A 22,749-nucleotide genomic window follows, 5' to 3' on the forward strand; every position below is an offset into this window, starting at 1 on the left:
TCAAACTGAACATATCCCAATTAGAAAGGTTATTTTCCTTTCTCACACTTGCTCCTATTTTAGTCCTCTCCATTTATCCATGTCCTCAGGCTGAACACCTGGGCATCACTTCACTTCTTTTTCCATCACCAGCCCCATCCCAGTACCTAATCCATTCTCAAGTTCAACTGATGAATCTGTTCCTTGATTTCCATGCCTAGATCTAGAATCTGTCCACTTGTGTTTTTTTTGTTGTTTTTTTTTTTTTCTAATTAATTTTTATTGGAGTATAGTTGCTTTACAATGTTGTGTTAGTAATTCTTTTTTTTTTTTTTAACATCTTTATTGGAGTATAATTGTTTTACAATAGTGTGTTAGTTTTTCCTTTACAACAAACTGAATCAGTTATACATATACATACGTTCCCATATCTCTTCCCTCTTGCATCACCCTCTCTCCCACCCTCCCTATCCCACCCCTCTAGGTGGTCACAAAGCACAGAGGTGATCTCCCTGTGCTATGCAGCAGCTTCCCACTAGCTATCTAATTTACATTTGATAGTGTGTATATGTCCCTGCCACTCTCTCACTTCGTCTCAGCCCACCCTTCCCCCTCCCCATATCCTCAAGTCCATGCTCGAGTAAGTCTGTGTTTTATTCCCATCCTACCATTAATCTCTTCATGACATTATGTCCACTTGTTTTGATTTCCACTTAACTCTAGTTCTGGTCACCATCATCTGTTCTATAGCACTTGACTCCTGCCTGCTGTTTCTGTTTCCATTTTTGCTCCCCTACCATCCGTTCTCCATCAGCATCCAGTCTTTTATTTTTAGCTGAATATTAGATAATGTTACTCTCATCCTTAACAGTCTCTATCATGTTTAGAATAAAATCTCAACTTTCTACCTTGGTTTCCCGAACCCTACAAGTTCTGGCTCCTGCCCACCTCTATGCCTGCTGTCCCCACCCCATTCTGCTCCAGCCTCCTAGCTCTCCTTCCGTTGATGGAACATACTAAGCTTTGTTCCATCTAGTGCAATTGCACCAGTTGTTCCTCTGGCCCCAATTACTCTTCCCATGAGTTTCATATGGCTCTTTCTTTCTTGTCATTCAAATCTCAGCTTTCATGTTGCCTCCTACCTTCCCTGATAACTCCACATAAATTAGTTACAGAGTCACTCCATCAAGTTAACATATTTTAATTCTCTGCATAACACTTAACCATTTTCACACCTTCTTTATTCGTTTGTTGGTTACAAGCTCCATGATAGCAGTAAACTTGTCTGTCCCGTTCATGGCTATATCCCAAGTGCCCAGAAGAGTTCCTGGCATTGTAGACACTCAAGAAATATTTATTTGAATGACCCATTTTCATTTATAATTTTCTCTTCACAATTATATATATTGTTTAGAGAAATATGTAGTATATATTATATGCATTTTTTTAAAATACAGTAGGAGTTATTTTCAGTAGTCACTTCATAAAGAATACCATTCTTTTTGGTAGTATTTTTCAGTACAATGAGTTCTGGTTATGAGCAGAGCTGTATATATTCTTACAGATATTTGGAGTTTCTTAGATTTGCATTACTCTAAATGCTTAAATGGATCAATTTTTTTTCTCTTCCTGGAAAAGAAACTACTGATTGTCTGCCAAAGTTTCTTCTTCCCTCTTCTTTAATTATAAAGGGTGGGAATGGGTCTAGACCAAATACTAAATTCACTAATCTCCACTGCAGATATAGGTGGCCCCTGATATGAAAAGTGGAAGTCATTAGGTAAAATCCTTGGAAAAACTATTTAAAAGGTTTTGGCTAAAGTATTAGACAGGTACCATTTTACTCCTACCTTTCCCTTCTTGCTGCTTGGAAAATGGCCACGATGGCTGGAGCTGCAGCAACCATTTTTGTGATCATGAGGCAACTACAAGGACAAGACATAAGAATAGTGGAGAGAAAAGAAGGCAAAGTCTGGGTTTCTAATGACTGAATAACTGTCATACCAGTTGGACTGCTGGATTTATGCATAATAGAAAAATAAATTTCTATCTAAAATAAAACTTTATATATATATATATGTGTGTGTGTGTGTATATATATACATATATATATATTAGTCCACTATTATTTGTTTTCTGCCATATGTGGCTGACCCTAATAATAATTTATCTCCCTAAAGAAAAGTATGGCATCCCTTTGAATGTTGAGTATATTGGAATATCAATTTTAGTAAATTATTTCATTAAATGATCGATTTATTAATTTTACATAAATTATTTAATTTGAGAATTTATTTATATATATGTTGTTTTTCATGTTCTCATTTGATAGAGGCACTATGGCTTAATGAGGAGGATGTGTCTGCGGAGTCAGATGATCATGGGTTTGAAACTTAGCCTTGTCACTTACCTGACCTCTGGCAAGTTTCTTAATATTTGAGCTTCACCTTCCCCACCTCACCTTATTAATACCTAATATAATTTTAATGAGAGTAAAGTGAAGTGAGGGAAATATTCTATCTCTTGTTTGGGCTTGTGCTTCTGCACAGGTGTCTACATGTGTAAAAAGTCATCGGGCTATACATTTAAGATTTACGCATTATGTAAATTATATTTTAATTTAAAAACTGGCAAAAACAGGCATGCCATAAGTGGAAAAAAAGGAAACCCAAATACTCTAATATTTTAATATGATTATTTTATTTCTATAATAAAGAAGATAATCATTCTGGGGAGGATTTACAGGTATTTTAATTTTAAAATTCAGAAACTGAGGTGAATGCATTCTTCTGGAAGTGTTCACATATAATACATCACGCTGAAGTGTTCACTACTAATTTCTGACTCTCCTTTTCGAGTTCTTTACCCTAATATCTATAAGATCCACAATTATTGCCAAGATGTATTGTGATTTTGTTTCCTGTGCTGAAGTTTTGAGGTTTGGGAAGCAGAATCCAGAAAAAATTGTGTTTTCATTTAAATTAGGGAGTCAGCATCCCCTTCCTTGGAATGATTATCAAGGAATGATTGTTCAGTTGGAAGGAGGGGTCATCTGATTTCTATAAAAAAGATTGTAGCCAAGGTTAAATGTGTGGGCTCTGAGACCCTGGGACCTTCACCAGGAGCTCTGGATTCCCGCTCTGCTCCTTTTAGGACCAACTTTATTTCTTCCCTAAGTTTGTGAGTTGTCATCCCTAAAGATTTTCTTCTTCTCCAGTCCCTTGTCCCATTGTCCCCAAATGTACTCGATCGACCCATGTGGAAGCAGCTCCCCCTGTCATTTGGGAGGTGCCAATTTACTTCTGTGAGAGACAGGCTGGTTTTCGCATTACACTGGCAGCTATCCTGGACTTTAAAAAAACAGCTGTGTGGTTGCCAGCTGACCTGCTTTCAACCAAGCAGCTGCTGCTTAAAGTCAGGGGTAGAGTTTGTAAATCCTTGGGGATTGAGAGCTGCTCTTCACCCACTTTTGTTTGAGAATACGAAATGTCCAGGTTAGGAACTATGTGAATTTCTTCCACTTCTGATGGAACCACAGCAGAGGATGTTCTGTGCCGGCTAGTTTAAACCAAAGGTCAGACCAGACGAATGTGTGTGTGTGTGTGTGTGTGTGTGTGTGTGTGTGTGTGTGTGTGAGGAGTTGTACGAATCTGGTTATTCTCCTATTTCTCATCAATTGCTCACCAGGCTAAAATTAGTGACTTCTTGTGAGAGAAACACCTGTCTTTTCCAGGTTATTTTTGAACTAGGACAGTGAGAGATAAACAGGAATCCTTTTTTTTGTGGAATTTGGTGTTGAGTGGCATATTTTGGTTGGTGAGGGAAAGAAGAGGCCAATGACACAGTTCCATACACACGTGGCCACACACATACAGAGTGACTGTAACTATGGATTTAGATATCTTTATTTCTGTCTTCGTGAAATAAACCCTAAAAACCATGGAATAAACTCCATTTATTTTTGCTCCTTTTACCTCCTCACCTGTACGCTGCACAGTAATTTAGCTCCCCAGGACAGCTTTTAAGATTCTAATCTTGTTCCTTTCCGGCACTTTTCTCACAGCAGTAAGGAAAGGACTGGCATTCCTCCACTATTGTATATAAAGGAGAATTCATTCTTGGAAATAAGAGCATTGTTTATGTTGAAATTCCCTTAGCTTAGCTGAACCTTCGATTATATCGCCCATTCAGATAACCAGATTTTGACCCCCTGTGGTCTGTTTCCATTCTCGGAGAATTGTCAACAATTTATTTCTGCTCTGGCGATTATTTTTGTGAGTGAGAGAAAAAGAGACGTCTGGGAAGATTTTGATAACTGAGTCATATATAAAAAACTCTAAGCACACTTTTTAAAGATACCATGTGAGAAAGTATAGCTTTTGCTACAAAATAACAAATTGAACTTAGTTACTGCTGAGGTGGCATTTGTAAGCTGTGACTGTATTTATGAATCACACTGTTAACTTGATTCCAGGTAGCATGGAAAACATCTTTATTTGTAGTTCATAAATCTGGAGAATATTATTATTTGAAAAAATCCAATATGATTTTTATAATTTTTAATGGGACCCAAATGCAAACTAAATAATTCTATTATTCTGGTGGAAGTTTGGTGAATTTAGAAATAGATCGTACAGACCTAAAAGTGCTATGACAATTTTATGCAACATAATACTGATGATATGAACCCCCATCACAAACTAAGATTTGTCTTTTAGTTCTGTGACATTTTGTTTCCCCTACATATTTAATCTATTTATTAGACACTTTCATCCAGAAGCAATAGAAAGTTGGCAAAGACATGTAATGGTCAGTATATTTTGCTTAATGGGAAATACTTCTGATTATGCATTCAGAAATTGGGAAAATATTGTTTCATATGCTGTCATTCCCGTTGCTGAATATTACAAAGACCAGAGAATATTCAAAGCAAAGGCAATTTTTTATTTTGTTAAGTTCATGTTTATGGCATTGTGTACAAAATGCACATAAAAGACATTTTCTTATCTATTCCTATTATATTAGAGAAGTTCATGCCCTGCTCTTAGCATTTTCCAACACAGCTGTAGAGTAGTTTAAAGCCTATTTTTTAAATAAGTGATGCTCAATTTGTCTTTGATGATCCGGATGATTCAGGTGAGATGGGAGCACGGTCGGGCCCTTATTTGCATAAAAATTAATCACAGAAAAATGTAAATTGATAAAATTTTGCCTGGCTTTTCCCCCCTATTTGAGAACCCGTGGATGGCTCCCAGAAGCAATCATCTCAGTATGGGGCCGCGTTGGATGCTGTACAAATGATCACATTTGTGTTGAATACTCACTCATTTAAATGTCAGCACTGATGGGGCAGTAGAAAAAAAAATCAGTAGAAAAAAATGAAAAATAAATACACAGCAGCTGAAGACTATCAAATCCGTGGGCACTCTTTAGAGATATATGATCTAATGTGAAAAAATTGCAGATTAATTATCCTTTTTGCAAAATGGTAATTGTTTTAGTATCACACCCAGAAAAAAATCTGCAATTTATTTGGAATCAAACAAAAAACAGTAATGTTAAATACGTCATTACATCATTGTGTTTATTAGAAGCCTGCAATTAATTCCTAAGTCTCCTTAGGTCTTTAAAGCTGCATAAAATGAAACAAAAGAATGTTGCTATTAATTTTCGAACAAATGCTTATCTTTCAAATCAGTCTGATTTGTGTGAAAAAGGAGGTAATGTTATGAAGTTTGGTGGGTATTGTGTGTTAATTTCATCGTGCTGCTGACATTTCTGATAATATCTTCCCAGATCCTGTTAAAGTTGTAATGTTAAAATTTGAAGGTTTTTGTTCAGTGGCGTGTAACTTTAACACACCATTGAAGAAGTCATGAAATGTATTCTTAAAAAAAGATGCTTTAAGAAAAACAACAGCAATACTATTAATGGGGGAAATGAAACTATTTGTGAGATTCCCCCAAACAGAAATTCTTTGGACTGCCTTTAGTGCACCATTAACATGCATGACTTTTCACACATGTAATTTATGTGCATATTTGAGGTTAAGAATTTATATTTAGCTATTCTAAGGAAAATAATAAAACCTTAAAATTTTCTTAAATAAAAAGAGGTGTAAGTGGTGTCATTTTCACTCCAAAAGGTGGGTAGAAGGCATCATCATCATCATTATTATTATTATTAATATTTTTACAGTTTATACAATCCATTTATCTTTGTTTCTGGGTAGCTCTCCTTGGTGCTGCTTTGGTGTTCTCAGTGTACAGTTTACCTACAGCTTTCTAGCACAGGTGGATATTAGGTTCTTCTTATTATTCTATAACTTTAGCATAGATTTAAGTGATTGAAACGTTGAACACATCTTCATTAGCCAGGGAAGACAAAGTTAAAACATAGCCTTTCCACCTGCTGACTTAAAAACGCCCATCGAATTAAAGTTACATTAACCAAAGTCGATTGTGGCAACACACAAAAAATATTTTGAGATGGTTGAAATCTACTGTTATTACCAGAGTTGCTTTGTAGTTAGCTTATAGAATAGCCTTTAAAATTTAAATTAACCAACACTTAGAGACCGTGCCTGTTTTAGAGATTAAATATAATTTGTCATATAGTGAGAATAGCTAACACTATGGGTCACATACCATTTATGTCATTTAACAGTAACATAGCATTTAACTCTGGAAGCCAACCTTTCCAGAGTGCTGACTATGGGCCGGACACTGTTCTGTTCCTTTATAAATAATGATGTGTTTAATCTTTATAACAGTTCTCTGAAGTAGGTATCTTGTTATCCCAAGAGTGACAAGTCCAAGGTCACCCAGCTAGTCAGAGGTGAAGCCAAGATTTAATCCCAGGGGTCTGGCATCAGACTGCTTGCTATCAATGACATTGCTCTGCTGACAAATGCCTGGTGAGCACATCTAGGTGCCAGATCTGCTGCCAGGTGGAGTCTTGGCAAGAGAAAGTGCTTTATTTTTGTGACTTTAGAACTTTCTTTTTATAATTGAAGCTTGAATCTATTTTGATATCAAAACGTGTCAAGTGACACATTTAAAAATTTTATTTGGTTGAAAACTTTATCTTAAAAAGTTACAATTTATGTCATCATTCGACTAAAATTGGAGAACCTTTATGGTCACTTTAAGATCATGAGACATGAACAGTCACTGTTTTTCTGAACAATATTGTTACTGTTGAGATGAATCCTTAAAGGCACTAAAAGAGATCCTTGTCCAATCTGACAGACTTGGCTATTGTCAGAGTCTCTGGGAAGGTTCACGTGCCCCCATTCATTCCTCTGTCCCTGGTATAGTTCATTGGTTCATGTTGCAGCATTATTTTCATTCGTTTACCCATCCATGAAATTATTGATGTATCTACCCATCCATTCATCCATCCATCCATCCATCCATCCATCCATCCATTTATTCAATCCAGCCTCCTCTTAGATTTTCAGGTTCGGGATAAAAGCAATCCTTTTATCCCGTGATAAAATAGAGACTCCCTGCCCACAGCCTCCTCATCTTCTCTTCATAGCCCCAGCTATATCTAACACTTAATGGCATCCAAAATGTATAGGTAGCCACACCAGCTCCCGTGTCCAATATCTGCTCCACCCCAAGCAGTGCAGTCCCTTGGCCACCTTTCAATACTAGGAACTGCATGCCAGCAGGAGGTTTACAATCAGGATAGAGCTGGGGTGGAGGCTGCTCCAGTCCCTAGAAGCAAGTTTGGGGCTGTTTGGCCAGGGAGTCCTGAGGTCTCAGAAAATTGTCTGGAAGTGGGGAAGAGGCACGTGAACTCCAGCTGGACACCTCCCCCTTGGTGCCGTGCACTCCTCGCCCACTGAGTGAAGTAGGAGAGGGACAAAACTGAGGTCCAGGGTAGGACCACTTGTTGTCCAGGTCTACGGTTAGTACTACATTCTAAAAGTGTTTATTCAGTGCAAGCTCTGTGCTAGATCCTGATCTAGGCACTGGGAATGCACCGTTAACAAAACAGACAAAATCCCCGTGAAATTTACAGCCTAGTAGAAATAGACACCATTTCTCATGCACTAAATTTTATGCTGAACACAGTATCATACTGTGACAAATGTAGAATTGTTCACATGTGTCTGTCTTTATTAAGAGTTTCTTCTATATAATGCACTGCATTAGAAGAAAAATATAGAAGACCATTTTTGAAAGATTCAGAGACTATGGGAAGTCACTATTGCTTCTTGTCTCTCAGAGAAAACTCACTTTTTCTGTGAAAGAACAGAAAGAGGGCCATCTTACATCCTGATTTTAACAGTTCACTCAACAAACACTTACTGTGTACCTCCTTTATGACAGTAATACTTGAACTGAATTGTTAGAATTACTGCCTAGACTAGGTTACTTTCTGAACAGTCAAGGCTCTTTATGTCTAAAGGTATGCTTTCCCATAGGGACTGGGTGATTCACTGAGATGTAGGGATCTAAGTTTACTACAAGCCCTTCCTATAACCAGCTGGGTGAGTCTTACTGGACCTCATTTCCCTCACTGAGAAATGATAGGTTAAATAAAGTAGCCCACAAATTCTTTTCAGATCCAAGAAAAGAATCATCTGGTGGCTGCTGTCATTGCTTGGTCTGTAGCCTCATCACTCCAATCTCTGCTTCCCTGGTGACATCGTCTTCTCTTCTGTAGGGTCAGATTTCCCCTGTCTCTCTTTTATAATGACACATGCTTACAACTACTCAGGTAATTCAGGATAATCTCTTTGTGCCAAGATCCTTAACTTAATCACATCTGCAAAGTCTGGTTTTGCTTTATAGAATAACATTCATATGTTCCAGGGATTAAGACATGGATATCTTTTGAAGGGCCATTTTACAGCTTACCACAGATCATAATGTACTGACACCTTGTTTTGCAAATCTTGCAATGGTCTTGGCCAAAAAATGAAATATTTATTTGATCATAAAGAAATTAATTGGTAATGATGGAATTTCAGGACCTAGTTTTGAGACATAATTTTGAGTAGAGGGCCATTCTATTATCTACCAAATCATATTATGCAAACAATCTCTTACTTTACTTACATGCAAGAGGAGTCTTGAGTGTTACTTATCTTCTCTCACTTCAGAGTTAAGAATTCAAGAATTTTGGTATCAATTGATGGGGAGTTGAGAACCCAGATTCACTAAGTAGATTTTAAATATAGTCCAGATTAGCTCATTAATTCATTCCTTTATTAAGTGGACAGAGCATGTCCTAAGGACCAGACTCTTGCCTGAGTTTTGGGAAATCAACTTCCCATCTCTTCCATGTTGACCCCCCTTGCCCCCCAAGAAGAATCAGTAACTCTCTGTTCAGTTCTCTGAAGTACCTTGTATAATCCCCATGAGCCCCTATCACCTATGTCACTGATATTTGTTTCACTGGTCCATTTTCTCACCAAACTTGGACTCCTCATGGGTAGAAACTGTCTCAGTTCCTTGGATCCCTGGCACCCAGCAGCACAAATGTTGAAAATGTGTTGGATGGACCTTCCCAGGACCAACTTTAGGCAAAAGATCCTTATTGTTACTTGATTAACTTTGTGGACTTCCTATTAATGTTTATTATTTTTCCAGTGCTCTTATACCTCATCACTTCTTTTCTTTAAATGTCTGCTCTTGTCCTTTTCTTTTGGAGCTTCTACTTTGTTCTTCTTTCCCTCTCAGTTGCTTGTTCTTCTTTTTTCTCATCTGTTTTCTGGGATCTTTGTTTGATGCAGAACTAAAATGTGACTCACAACTGGCACTCCAAAGACCTTAAAATCTGTTGGGGAAAATATTCCTGAAGAGGAAATACTTATAAAAAGTTACCACTCACCTTCTCGTGACTGCCAATATCTTTGGACCATTCCTGAATAGTGATACAGTGATAACTTAAGTCCATCCCATGATTCCCTGGGAACCCACACAGCACCACCTTAGATCAGGCAAGTGGGGTCTATCTTTTTAATGCCAATATTTCTGAAGAGCTATCAGTCACTGTCTCTAAGAGCATGTCTTAAAGGAGTCAGAGAAAGTGACCATTGGACAGACCAATGGGTGAACATCAAAGAAAGGAAAAGACAGGACGGGAATTGATAAAAGCAGCAATGAGAATTAGAAAAGAGATGAGCCATCAATGGTGGCAGCAATCCATGAAAAGTTCCTCAGAGGTAAATAGCAGAGAAAGCAGTAAAAGGTCCAGAGGAAGCACAGGAAAAAGTAAAAGACTGGAGCTATGGAAATGACCAAGATTATAGTAGAAAGCATTTAGGCTAAGCTGCTCTGACAGATACTCCAAAACTTTTAGGCTTATACAGAAGCTCATTTCTCTCTGCATGATGGTTTATAGAAGGAGGTGCTAGGAGCTGGTAGGCAGCTCTTATTCTTATCATGAGGTTTCTACCTAAGGGTCTAAAGTGGCTGTTTCAGCTCTCGCCATCTCAGCCAGTGGGATGGAGAAAAGCGACCAGGGGCGCACATGTTCAGTTGTTTGAAAGGTGAAGTCTATGAGTGAAGCACACCATATCCACTCACAGCTCATTTGGCTGGAACTTTGATGCATGGCTAAACCTAAATGCAAGGAAATCTTGTCTTTAGCTGGGTAGCCATGTGCCCATATAAAAAAAATCTATTATTACTGAAGGAAGGGAGAATTGATCTGGGGGATAACTGCTCCCTCATGATATGAATAAATAGAGGCAATCAAGAGCCTTAAATGGTGAAGACCTTTGCTTTAAGCAAAAGAGTTGGCTAGATATAACAGACTGTGAAGTGAAGAGCTATAGACATAAATCAACTCTCTTCTAGCTAGAACTCTGTGTCTTTAAAAATCATATACATTGGAACTATTATGTAACACCAAAAGATTGTATCCTTTTTCCATATCTTGAAATGGCATCTTTCTTCTTCCCTCTCATTATCCCAAACTCTTTATTCTCCATGTATACAGAATTCATGCATCCTTTTCAAGGATTCTTCTCCCACCCCAACAGTTTCTTTCAGTAATATGAAGCTCATATTATTTTCTTTCCATTAGGTCTATCTCTTATAAGTCTTATTGAAAGTGCCATTTTTTCCCCATTACATACTGTCTTGTATTGTTTTCAAAAACTTTCCAGGTATGTAATTTTTGCTTCTTCCTCAAAAGCTATAATTTTCTTGAAGGCAAAAGTCCTCTCTAACTTCTTTTGCATTGTCTGTAGTGCCTAGCATAGTGCAGGGGAGAGAGAGCAGGCAGTCAATAGACAGTTATTAATTTGTTTTATTTGCATAAAAATTGATACAGAAACTTCAGGTAGTGGATACCCCAAAGACCTCAGATACCAAAGCTAAGCTATCAGGCCCAGATAGGTGATTAATTAAACAGATTCAAGAACTCAAAGACCACATCGGATTCCACCATAAGCAAGTATTTGATGGGAAAAGGTTTTTTTTTGTTTACAAATTGAAATTTTACTGTACTTGCAAAGAGAGCTTTGCTTTTACACAAGTATAAAACTCCCTGACTATGGGAGATAATGATAGGTTTTTAGTGCTGAATATAGATTACTTCTATGTATCCAGAATCTAAATAACCAGAAAGCTCAACCAACTAGAAAAATAGAGCAGGTCAAAGATTTTTTTGGAAAAAAAAAGAAACTATCAAGAGATATCAGGTGTGACTTTAGATCCATCTGTATATCCCTTTATTTTTCTAGACTAAATACATACATACTCCTGGCAATTACCATTAATGTACTATAGGTTTCCACTATATTTCATAATTGATGTTTTAAAAAGTTGAATTGTGTTAAGTCTTAATTGATGATTTTCAATTGATAGAATATAATATACAATTATGGAAATTGTTATGAAATAAGTATTCTTTTCAGCATAATTGTTGGAACTATTTCTCATTCTTAAAAATTCCCAGTTATGCAAGATGGAAACATGATCACTGAGTTCCCCTCTTAGCCTTTAGTTGCCATTAAAATTCATTCTCTGTTTTAAGTACTTCCCTAGTTATCAAAATAATGTGAAGAGATGGAGCAAATGGGAATATATAAAACAGAAGAACAAATTCCCTGTGTATTTATTAGTTTCTACAAGATATTCAAGGAAAAAAGTTAGAATAATGTTTAATATGCAGAAATTACTTGATCTTTATAAATTTTGGCTTGTAAATTAAAAACACTGCAGTCTTCAGTGCCTTGTTTCTATAAAGTTATTTAAAATTTAAATCTTAAAATAATTATTTTCTTAAACTATTAAATTTAACTTTAATATTCAGTCTAAATTGAAAGATTAATGTAGCCTAAAATATTGATACAATGATACTAGTAAAAGCCTAGAGACTGATAACAGATAGATTCAGATTTCTAGTTATGTATCTAATCTTTTAGCCCGTATACAATGTTTAAGATGAGCTTGTATATGTAGTTCCTGATTTCAAATAATTTCTTCTCTGTCTAGAGAACTAGACTCTTAGAAACTTCAAAATAGTTCAAATCTATGGAAATTTGTTGGGCTATTATTAAATCCCATCAAAATAGGTAGTTATTATACTATTCTTATCATTTTTGCTATCTGCCCATTTCTTTCTCCTATCCTTTTCTTTTTTCAGAGATGGGGTACCTAATGTTAGTCTTATAAACTGATTTCTATCAAGATCCACGTATGTAACATATAACTGTTTTGCATGAATAATGTGCTTTCACTATTTCTGAGGAGCCATGCAATTTTAAATTAATTCTAGATTAATTCTAAGTGGTCTAATCTTGCAGCTTAGATAAACTTAAAAACTGAAAAATGACCAGTTTAAATAAATAAACAGGTCCTGGTGTAAAGCAAAGAGTTAGAGTTTCTTTGACAGTTGTAGGATGGGCATCTGGTCATTTTTACATGCATGTTTATTAGAGACTGCTGATTTAAGTTTTGGATCTGATACAGTAAATTATAAATACTCTGGCAAATTCCTTAAATTTGCCAGAGTATTTATAATTTACTGTATCAGATCCAAATTATATATTGTATCATATTTTATTACTATGCTCATTACATTGTTGGAAACAATGTAATTGTGTCCTGATAGAATATGAAAAAAGACTATTTCTCTTCAACTGGGACACATTTAGGTTTCTTTTTATCCTACTATTGATTGCCAAGAGTGCAAAATAATACTTTTCTGTCACAGTGCATACAGTCCTGCACGATTTCTCAGAGCCTGTCACAATGCTGAAGTTCTATCAAAGGCACTAGCCTCTGAAAACATTATCTAAAGTGTTTTTGTTTCCCATTCCTTTATAAGATTAATTGAATAGAGCATTCTGATTAATGACTCCATTAATCAGACTAAATTGATATGATCAATTCTGGACTTAGTTTTTGAGGGAAGAGATATCTGTCAACTGAAATGCTGAGGAATGATCCTCTAAGATTTTTATCTTTTAGGTTTATGTAAATCCAGGAAGATATTTTAACTTTGGTTATACTTCTGTCCATGAAGGTAGATACTCATGAAATATCATAAATAGAATTTTACCTTTAATGGAAAGGTAGGGTTAATAAAGATACTGTTTTAAATAAACAAACTTACCTTTGAAACTTATTTCGCTACCTTGTAGCGTGTGTGTATATATGTGTGTGTTCAAGTAAGTCCTTTCAAAACATGAGATGTTTTGTTTTATATAGTGTTTCTATTATAAATGACAATTATTTAAGAACACCTTCTTTCATACTGAAGAAAAGAATGGAAAATATTAAATAAAAATAAGTTCTCAGAGGGACAAGAAAAAGGCTGCCTGAAAGCATTGCACGAATCATTGTCTCCACCTAGTGCTAACTTTCAGGAATTAAGATTCCAGAGTCCTTAATGATGCTGTAAAGTTCTAATTTATGTTATGCACATGTACAGTCATTATAGCTGGGCCTGCTAGTGCCATTATAGTTAAGAGTCTGTCAGTTTTTCACTTATAAAACATCATATTAAGAGGTCTATTGCTTTTACATAAACGCTCACACTGTGCTGGAACTCTGCAGTCCAATGGCCTTTGCTGTATGTGAATGTTTATTAACAGTGTTATGTTGAATTTGACCAGCTCCTTTTAAAGACACCCCAATGGGATGAAGTTACATAGGCATCTCATTCAGAAGGATGAATCTTTTCATCAATAACCTCACCTTTACCTTATGGTAATCGCCCTACACACATCAGACCAGTGGACATCTAAAAACTCTATTGATGTGGCAGGCCCTGGATTTTTCATAGGCTATAGTTCCCACCCTATGGCACACAAGAGGAGACTAACAATTTTGGCTACTAATGGGAGGAAAACAGGAGAAAGTAGTTTCATGGAAGTCAAATGAAGTCAGGTCAAGTCAAGAAAATGTTTTAAAAAGGAGGGAATGATCATGTTGGACCCTGATGTTAGTTCAGTTATGTCTTGAGAAATGACCTTTGGCTTTAGTGATGTTAAAACCCTGATGGGGCATTTTCACTGGAGTTTCTGAAATCTCTAAAAAATCTAGTTGGAAATGGTTTAAGAGAAAAAGGGAGGAGAAGAAGAGATGAGTCTTTTACGGAATTTGCTGTAAGGGAACACAAAGAAATAAAACAACAGCTGGAGGTAGCCAGTGGGCTGTAGAGAAAGTTCTTTTTTTTTTTTTTTTTTAAGATATCAAGCTGTCAGACATTATGCAGATAGAATGACCAAAAAGGCAGGAAAATTAATAGTTCAGGGTGGGAACAAAGTCCTAGATGAGAGAGGATAAGGATCTAACCAACAAGCAGAAGTGTTCACCTTAGATTGGAGCACAAACAACTCTATGGTAGCAGGAGGTCAGGTTCTAGGTTGGTAAAGAGCAAGTCTCTCCTGCCACCACCCTTCAATATCCAGGCCCCAAGAACTTCCAGCAAGCTTTTGGGACACCTGGGCCCTTGTACAGAGGGTTGGATGTTGCAAATGGTTCTGATGAGGCTCAGAAAACTTTTAGGCTCAGATGACCATCACATGTGCTAGAAAATTATGGGTGATGGGCTGCTTCTCTATTCTCATTCATTAATCAGTGATTTATTATATTAATAAATGTCCATCATTTCATTTCTAGGCTATTACTTAGATATAGTGATTATTCTCTTTCCATAATGTTAAATTTTATTGGCCAATATTGATTTAGGAATTTCACATCTTTGATTTTAAGTAAGGTTGTTGATTTGCTTTTTAAATTACCAGTGACTGACTTTATTATGAAGCTTCTCTCCCATTCATGGAATGAATTAGCTAGTTTCTATATCTTTATGGTTTAGAATGTTTTATATAGTATGAAAATTATCTGTTCCATGCCCTGTGAACTTATATGAGCAAGAGCATACTTTCTATTTCAAATCTTTAAGGGTTTTCAAAAATTATTTCTTTAAAGTTGTGCATTTACTAACATATACATGCATAATATACTCTTTTAATCTCTATGCTAAATATTTTGCTTGATTTTCCTATTTGGCTTGTATATTTTTTAATCTAAATTTATTTCCATGAGATTTGCTATTTTTTCATTTCAAAAACGTTCCTTTAAATGTTCTACTAATAGTCTAAATATTTTCTAATTCTTTATTTATATTTGCATCTTTACTGCTTTCTTTCATCTGTTTTCCATGGGATATATTTAAAATAAATTATTGAGTTGAATGTTTTATTAATTTCCCTTCTCTGTTTAGCTCTTAATAAATAAGCATTTAACATTATAAATTTATCTTTGAATATAATTCTAAATGTATTCTTTAAGTTTTCATGATTATTATTTTCATTGCTTGCTAAATAGGTATTGATCATGTCATTTTTTTCCCCCTTGTCTGGTATAATAGTATTTTGGGAGAGAGAATGTGCTTTAAAAATTATCTTGTGGTTGAAATTGTGAAATTTCAACTTTCATTTATATCTAATTTTGTGTCATTTGCCCCAAAGTATAGCTTGTTTAATTTTTATTTTAAAACTGTATTGAAGTTTAATTTGTTAGTGTGTGGAAATATTACGTTTCAAGAATTATTGAGAAAGACACATTTTCTGTTAACAGACTAAAATGTCTATAAGTAAATGGTCATACTTACATTTACTAGTTTTAGCAGTCAAGTATTTTGTGTCCTTACTTGTTACTTTAAAAAAATTACCTACATCTGTGACTCTGTTTCTGTTTTGTAAATAAGTTCATTTGTACCAGTCTTTTAGATTCCTCATATAAGCGGTACAAGGGGGGAAGGAGTGAAGGGGGGATAAATTGTGAGACTGGGACATTGACATATACACACTACTATATATAAAAAAAATAACTAATGAGGACCTACATTATAGCACAAGGAACTCTACTCAATACTCTGAAATGGTCTATATGGGGAAAGAATCTAAACAAGAGTGGATATATGTATATGTATAACCGATTCACTTTGCTGTACACCTGAAACTAACACAACATTGTAAATCAACTATACTCCAATAAAAAATTTTAAAAATTTACCTAGTAGTTCATAATCTGTTGGTGATGTAATGGCGTCTCCCACAGTGATTATGTATGTTGGTTTCTCTTTAAATGTCTAAAAAGTTTTGCTTGACTTTTTTCTGTTAGTATTGTTATTTATGTCATTGTTATTATAAATTGTTATTCTACTTTACCTTCTGCCTCAAATTCCACTATTATCCCAATTTTGAAAAATGTATTCTTTCATTAAAAATTATTTTTATTTATGTCTCTTGTACACAGTAAATTATCAGATTTGGGTTTTTAATTCAAACTGAGTTTTTGCCTACCCAGTAGAAGTACTCCATGAATATTTTAAAGTGATATTTAACCTTGCTAAATTCCTTTTTGTCTTTTATTTTGTTTTAGGTGGGCCATAAAACATGAAGGGACTGGTAAGCCAGGCCAGTGGAAACATTCCAGAGTTGAAAATCCTCTGTGGAATAAACTTACCTACATGTGGCCAGTCCTTCCCAGTGGCCAACTTAATGAGGTTGTACTGCTTAGTATAAGACATCATTGTTGCGCCTTATTTTAAGTCCCAGTATGTGGTCAATGTGTATGAACATTTCCATGAAGCTTTTGATTTGCAGTTGTTAGGTGCAAGTGATCAGTTGTTGCTGTTGTTCTATCAATTAATTAGAAAGATGCATTTAAGTAATCCAATATGGAATGGATATGGAATTTATTTCTTCTTCTAGTCTGTCATATTTTGCTTTATATATTTTGAAATTTAGTTCTACACACACACATGTTCAGAAATATTATATCACCCTGATGAATTGAAACTTTTATCATTATGTAGACTCTCTAGCTCTAGTAAAATTTTCAGTTATCCAATATGAATAGAAATATCTCAGCTTATATATCTTCTTTCTATCCTTTTACTTTTTATATTTGTATACTCTTCTGTCTTAGGGGGACTCTCTAGTAATCAACATATAGTTAATTTTAAAATATGGTCAGACAATCTTCATTTCTAAACCAAGGTATTTAGTCTTTTCTATCTATTGTAATGACATATATATTTGGATTATTATCTGCTTTTTTCTCTGTTTCATTTTTCTCCATTCTTATATTCTTTCAGGTTAATTTTTTTCTCATATTTTTCCCATTGACTAGATTGGAAATTATATCCTCTATTTCCATTTTTTTGTTATTACTTTGAACATTTTAGCTTGCATATGTAAATGATCAAAATCTAAAGTTAACGAATATACTTACTCTTATCTCAAATAATTGAAAACATTAGAATGCTTTAACATCAGTTGTCTGATTTGTAACTTATACACTGTTATTGTCATCTATTTTAGTTTTATCTTAAAAAAATTTCCACAAGATATTAACATTGTTGTATGTCGTTAATATTAATTTAGATTTACTCCTAATGTTTTCTCTTTCTTCTTGTAAATCCTTGTTATATCTCAGTCCTTCCAACTGGGGTTACTTTCCTTTTGCCTAGTATACCCTTCTTTTAGTTTTTGGTAGCAAACAGTTTTTACTTATCTTAGATTACTTAAAAATTTATTTTTAATTTTACTTTTACTAAGTGAACTTAGTCTTTTATTTTGCCCTCATTCACGTAAGGTATTTTCACTTAGCAAACTGAAGACATCATCACTGACTTTGCTGTTTTTGAGGAGTCAGCTATAATTCTGAATATTCTTCTTTTGAAGGCAATCTGTCTTTTCTCCCTGACTGCTTTTAAAATCTTCTCTTTTCTTTGGGTCTCTTCAGGTTTTTTATTTTTCCATCTCAAGGTTCTTGAATCTGTGGATTGATATCTTGCATCATTTCTGAAAAATTATCACCCATTATCTCTTCAAGTATTATCTCTCTTATCCCCTCTGTTCTTTATAGAAAACTCTGATTAGGTGTATGCTAGACCTTCTCATTTTGACCTTCATGTCTCTTAACCTCTCTTTTATATTTTCCATTTCCTTGCCTCTTTATGATGTATTTTTGGATCATATTTTCAGACATTTCTTTCAGATTATTAATTTTCTCTTCATCTTTATCTAATGTGCTTTAAACTCCAAGTGAGGTCAGCCCACGGTATGAATTCTCAATGAATATTATTTTTTCTTCCACACAGAGAAAATGTTTGAGATGGTCTATTTTACTTGAAACCACTGAGAGTTATTGTCTCTGGTTTGCCTTTTTAATGAAATGTATCCTTTTGTGGTTCTTGTTTTATGAGAGGAGAGGGTCTCCTGTTAGACTTCCCACCTTGGCTGGGCCCTGAAATTTGTCTCCTACACCCTTCCCCTCAAGATCATGGAAACAGAAGTTTGCTGGGTTTGGAAAATTCCCTCAAGATAAAAATCCAGCTTCAGCACTCTGTTTACCTCTCTGGGTCTCTAGTATGTCTTGCTTTATTGCTAGGTCAGTGATATGTTCCAAAAGATTTTTTTTAAATATTTTATCCTGAATTTTTAAAAATATTTTATCCTGATTTTTTTAGTTGTTTTGTCAAATTTTCTGGTCTCAATCAAGTTTTTTCTTTCCTTTTAAATCACAATTCTCTATGTGTCCTCAGTGATTGAATCAATGAGTCTCAGCACATTAGGGGAAGGACAGATGGCATCATTCCAGCTGAAACCAAGAAGTCATTGTTAGAGCCCCAAATATGCCCTAATATTTAGACTGTAGTGAAGCAACAGTCTAGAAATCTGAGGCTTTTTTTTTTTTTTTTTTTTTTTTTTTAGAGAGAAATGAGCTCTTCAAAATACCAGAGGCTGTGGTTTGGGTAGCCTGAGCCAGTGGCTAAATGAATTATATGCCTAAGACTTGGGGTTTGCAGCATAGTGAGAGCCAACATGGAGCCGGGGGTGGAGGGGTGGCACAGAGACAAATAGGCCCAGCATAGGCCAAGAAAAAAAAACTGTGAGTTGTGCTAATTGTAGGCTTTTCTTCAGAGGTTTAGGAAGGCTAAAACCTGGAGAGCAGAAAAGATAACTTACTTCTCAACTGGAGGTGAACAGGTATCAGCAGGTTGCCCAATATCCAAAGAGGAGAAGAGCATCTTTGAGGATCAGGGACAAGTACCACATATAGACCATGAACCCCTTTTCCCAGTGGTATATGGTTTATTGAACTTTCATCTATGCCCAGAAACCACATTGAGGAAAGGGAAAGGAAATAAAAAACTGTTATTTCTTGAAAAGAAATAACAGTTCTGGTAAGAAGTTTGAACATTTAATTGGATTCAATATGTATCCAAAAGTACAGAGCTAAAAACTAGACAAAAAAGGCTTTTCCAAATTGGCAGAAATGGGGACACTTCCAATTGGAATATTAAGTTTTCCACCCACCTGGAGGTAGACAGGCATGCCTCATAAGGAAGTGTACTTTCTTATACAGGGAAAGAGAACAATGTATAATTATTGTAAACTTCACAGATATTGTGCTTACATTTTTTTCAACCTCAGTATACAGGTAAAGTAATTCAGTTAACTAATTAATTAACTTAAATGATGAATGGTAATTATATTAGGAAATCTAACTTAACCATATTCCTTTTAACATTTACCTTTTAAAACAATAACATTTTTGCTAATAGTCTAGAATTTGACAACTAAATGATCTTAGGAATGAAAATGGATTACCCCATAGTTCTCTAGCCATTCAAACAGAACAGTAGCTTTTGGTGAAATGGTTAAGAAGTGACTGTACTCCAACAAAACCCTGGCTTTGACCTGTAAACTGAACAGAAAGGACTAAGGCACTAAATAAGCTAAAGTGAGGAAAATGGACCATGTATTTCAAAATGACTCAGCCTAAGGATCCTCTTATTTCTTGAAATGTTCGAGGAAGAGAAGAAAACTCTTACCAAGCAGAGAACAGAGATAGTTCTCATTCAAATTCAATGCACTCTACTTGACTTCAAGTCTGGATTCATCTTATGTGAAGGAACTGTATTTTCTTCCAACCCCACTTCCACATAATTGACTTTTTAAGCAAAAAGATTATTTTATCTATGTATAATTAAGCACAGTTAACTATTTCCTGGAAAGACTTGACATATAAATAGACTGTAATTAGGAAATGTGATATTCATATTGTGGGATTCAGAACCCTTTGATCACTATAAGCATATATGTTAATTTTATTCCAGATTTAATCTACCAACTTTATTATTTATCTAACCACTACTTATTACATATTTAGGCAATGCAGACAAAGCAAAAAAGGAGACAGACATGGTCCCTACCTTCATGGAGCTTACAGTTTAAGAAGTATAGGCTGTGTGTCAAAAAGGAAGGAAACAGAAAAGGACAAAGGCAGACTCTGAATAAAGGACAGAGAAGGGAGAGAAAGAAGAACTCACAGAAAAAGTTTGGTGTCCCATTTCAAGGCTGTTTGCTGAGCCAGTTTATTCAGTCAGAGAGTTAGTATGAGGAAAGTTAGCTAGGCTAATTGTCTGGATGGGCTTGAAAATTAAGTCAAAATATTGAATCTAAAAAAACTATCTAAGAAACACTATCCTGAGTGAGATTCAAAGTCTCCTGCTAATTCCTTGACTAGAACTTTTCAAAAGAGAATGATGACCAAGGGAAGATTTCAGGAAATATGTACAGTGAGAATTATTTTTGTGGTGACTCAGAGTACATTAATACCAAACTATTTACCTCTCTCAGTGGTGGCAACTGATTTCACCTTTTTCTCCTTGTTAAATATTATTCATTCTAAAAGGCAATTGATGTTATGTTTTATGAGTAAATAAGATTTCATGTATCTTGGTACATCAGTATTTTTAAAATATGTTAAAACCTCCTAAAACCACAAGATTAATGAATTATTTTGGTTAATTCTGTGACTGTCTTCACTGGAATAATTTCTAGAAACTCAGGTTATTTCTCACCCTTATGGGAAAACTTATAAATTGAGAAGTTATACTTCTTAATATTTAATGGTAAAATGCAGTGGATTTTCATATTCAAGGATGAAATCATTGCAAAAAGTGAATCTAAAGAGACTTAAAATTTTAGAATGAGCCACTAGATAGTGATTTTAATCTCTCTAAATTACTGAAGTAAAATATATCTATTTGGAGGGGCCCATGTTAAACAAAGCATGTTAAAAGTGCATATTTTATTAATCTGTTAAGAGATGATGATAGCTAGCTGTTAGTATGAAGGGAGGAAAAGGAGATGTAGGAAGGCCCGAGAGAAAAAAATTAAAGAATCTACTAATTTATTAATAATAAATAGATAAGGGAGGGCCAATTTGACCAAGAAATTTAGATCACTGGTTAAGAGCTGTACTCCCCAAAGAATCACAAGCTGCCTCTGGTTGTGAGAGAGAGATGAAAAAGAAAAAGCAGAATTATCAATGTAAGGGAGCACCACAGTTTATGAAAGGTCTGCTGACCATGCAGCTGTCCCATGGAATAGTGTGAACACGTGGAAAACCAAAAAGAAATGAATGAGAACATTAGAATTCCAATGGAGAAACTGGAAGGAAAGGAAACAGCACTCCAGTCAGTTTAATCCATGTTTTTGTTGTCCTTCATTATCCTGACACCATATTTCTCTATTTCTATGAAAGACAATGTAAGAGTGCCTTAAACATTAGAACAAAGTTTGAGGTAGCTTGAAAGAACTGCCAGTGATAGCTCATACATTTAGAAAGTTTTGAAACCCATGATAATTTTTCATCTCTTTGGATTGAGTTTCTGTGATGTCATGGAGAAGACTCTTGGCCTTCATTCATCTAACTTGAACGCAAAGGAAGTCATCTGAAATCAGCAGTGCTGCAGTGGTGTTAAAGCCACTGTCTGCAGTGGTTACCACCTGTTATGAGACAAGTTTAGTAAGTGAAAGGATCTAAAAATAACTAGGAGCTAAGATAGCACATTTCAGATAAATTCATCAGAGTTATGGCATGTTTAGGATATTGAAAAACAATCTTAGTACTGCATCTTAACTCTATGAACTCAGATTGAGTTCTCACAGACTAAGCTCAAGGGAGAACTGCCTTTCCCTTCCATGGTTCTGAAAGAAAGAAAAAGGGGAAATATTAGCTATTTTACACCAAGACATCAATGTGACAGTCATTTTTTTTAAGATAAATTTATTTATTTATTTTTGGCTGAGTTGGGTCTTTTTTGCTGTGCGTGGTCTTTCTCTAGTTGCAGCGAGCAGGGTCTACTCTTCATTGTGGTGCGAGGGCTTCTCATTGCTGTGGCTTTGTTGCGGAGCACAGGCTCTAGGTGTGCAGGCATCAGTAGCTGTGGATTGCAGGCTCTAGAGCACAGGCTCAGTAGTTG

At 35.3% G+C, this 22,749-nt stretch overlaps 1 protein-coding gene across 1 annotated transcript in view; it reads left to right on the forward strand.

The window, feature by feature from the left end:
- Positions 1–22,749, forward strand: part of DCDC1 (doublecortin domain containing 1) — a 458,528-nt gene that overhangs the window by 350,166 nt on the left and 85,613 nt on the right. Inside the window, 1 exon segment of the mRNA XM_067038066.1 lies at positions 16,848–16,971. Coding sequence (XP_066894167.1) covers positions 16,848–16,971 — 124 coding nt within the window.

This window comes from Kogia breviceps, chromosome 7 (genome assembly GCF_026419965.1).
Source record: "Kogia breviceps isolate mKogBre1 chromosome 7, mKogBre1 haplotype 1, whole genome shotgun sequence".
NCBI lineage: Eukaryota > Metazoa > Chordata > Mammalia > Artiodactyla > Physeteridae > Kogia > Kogia breviceps.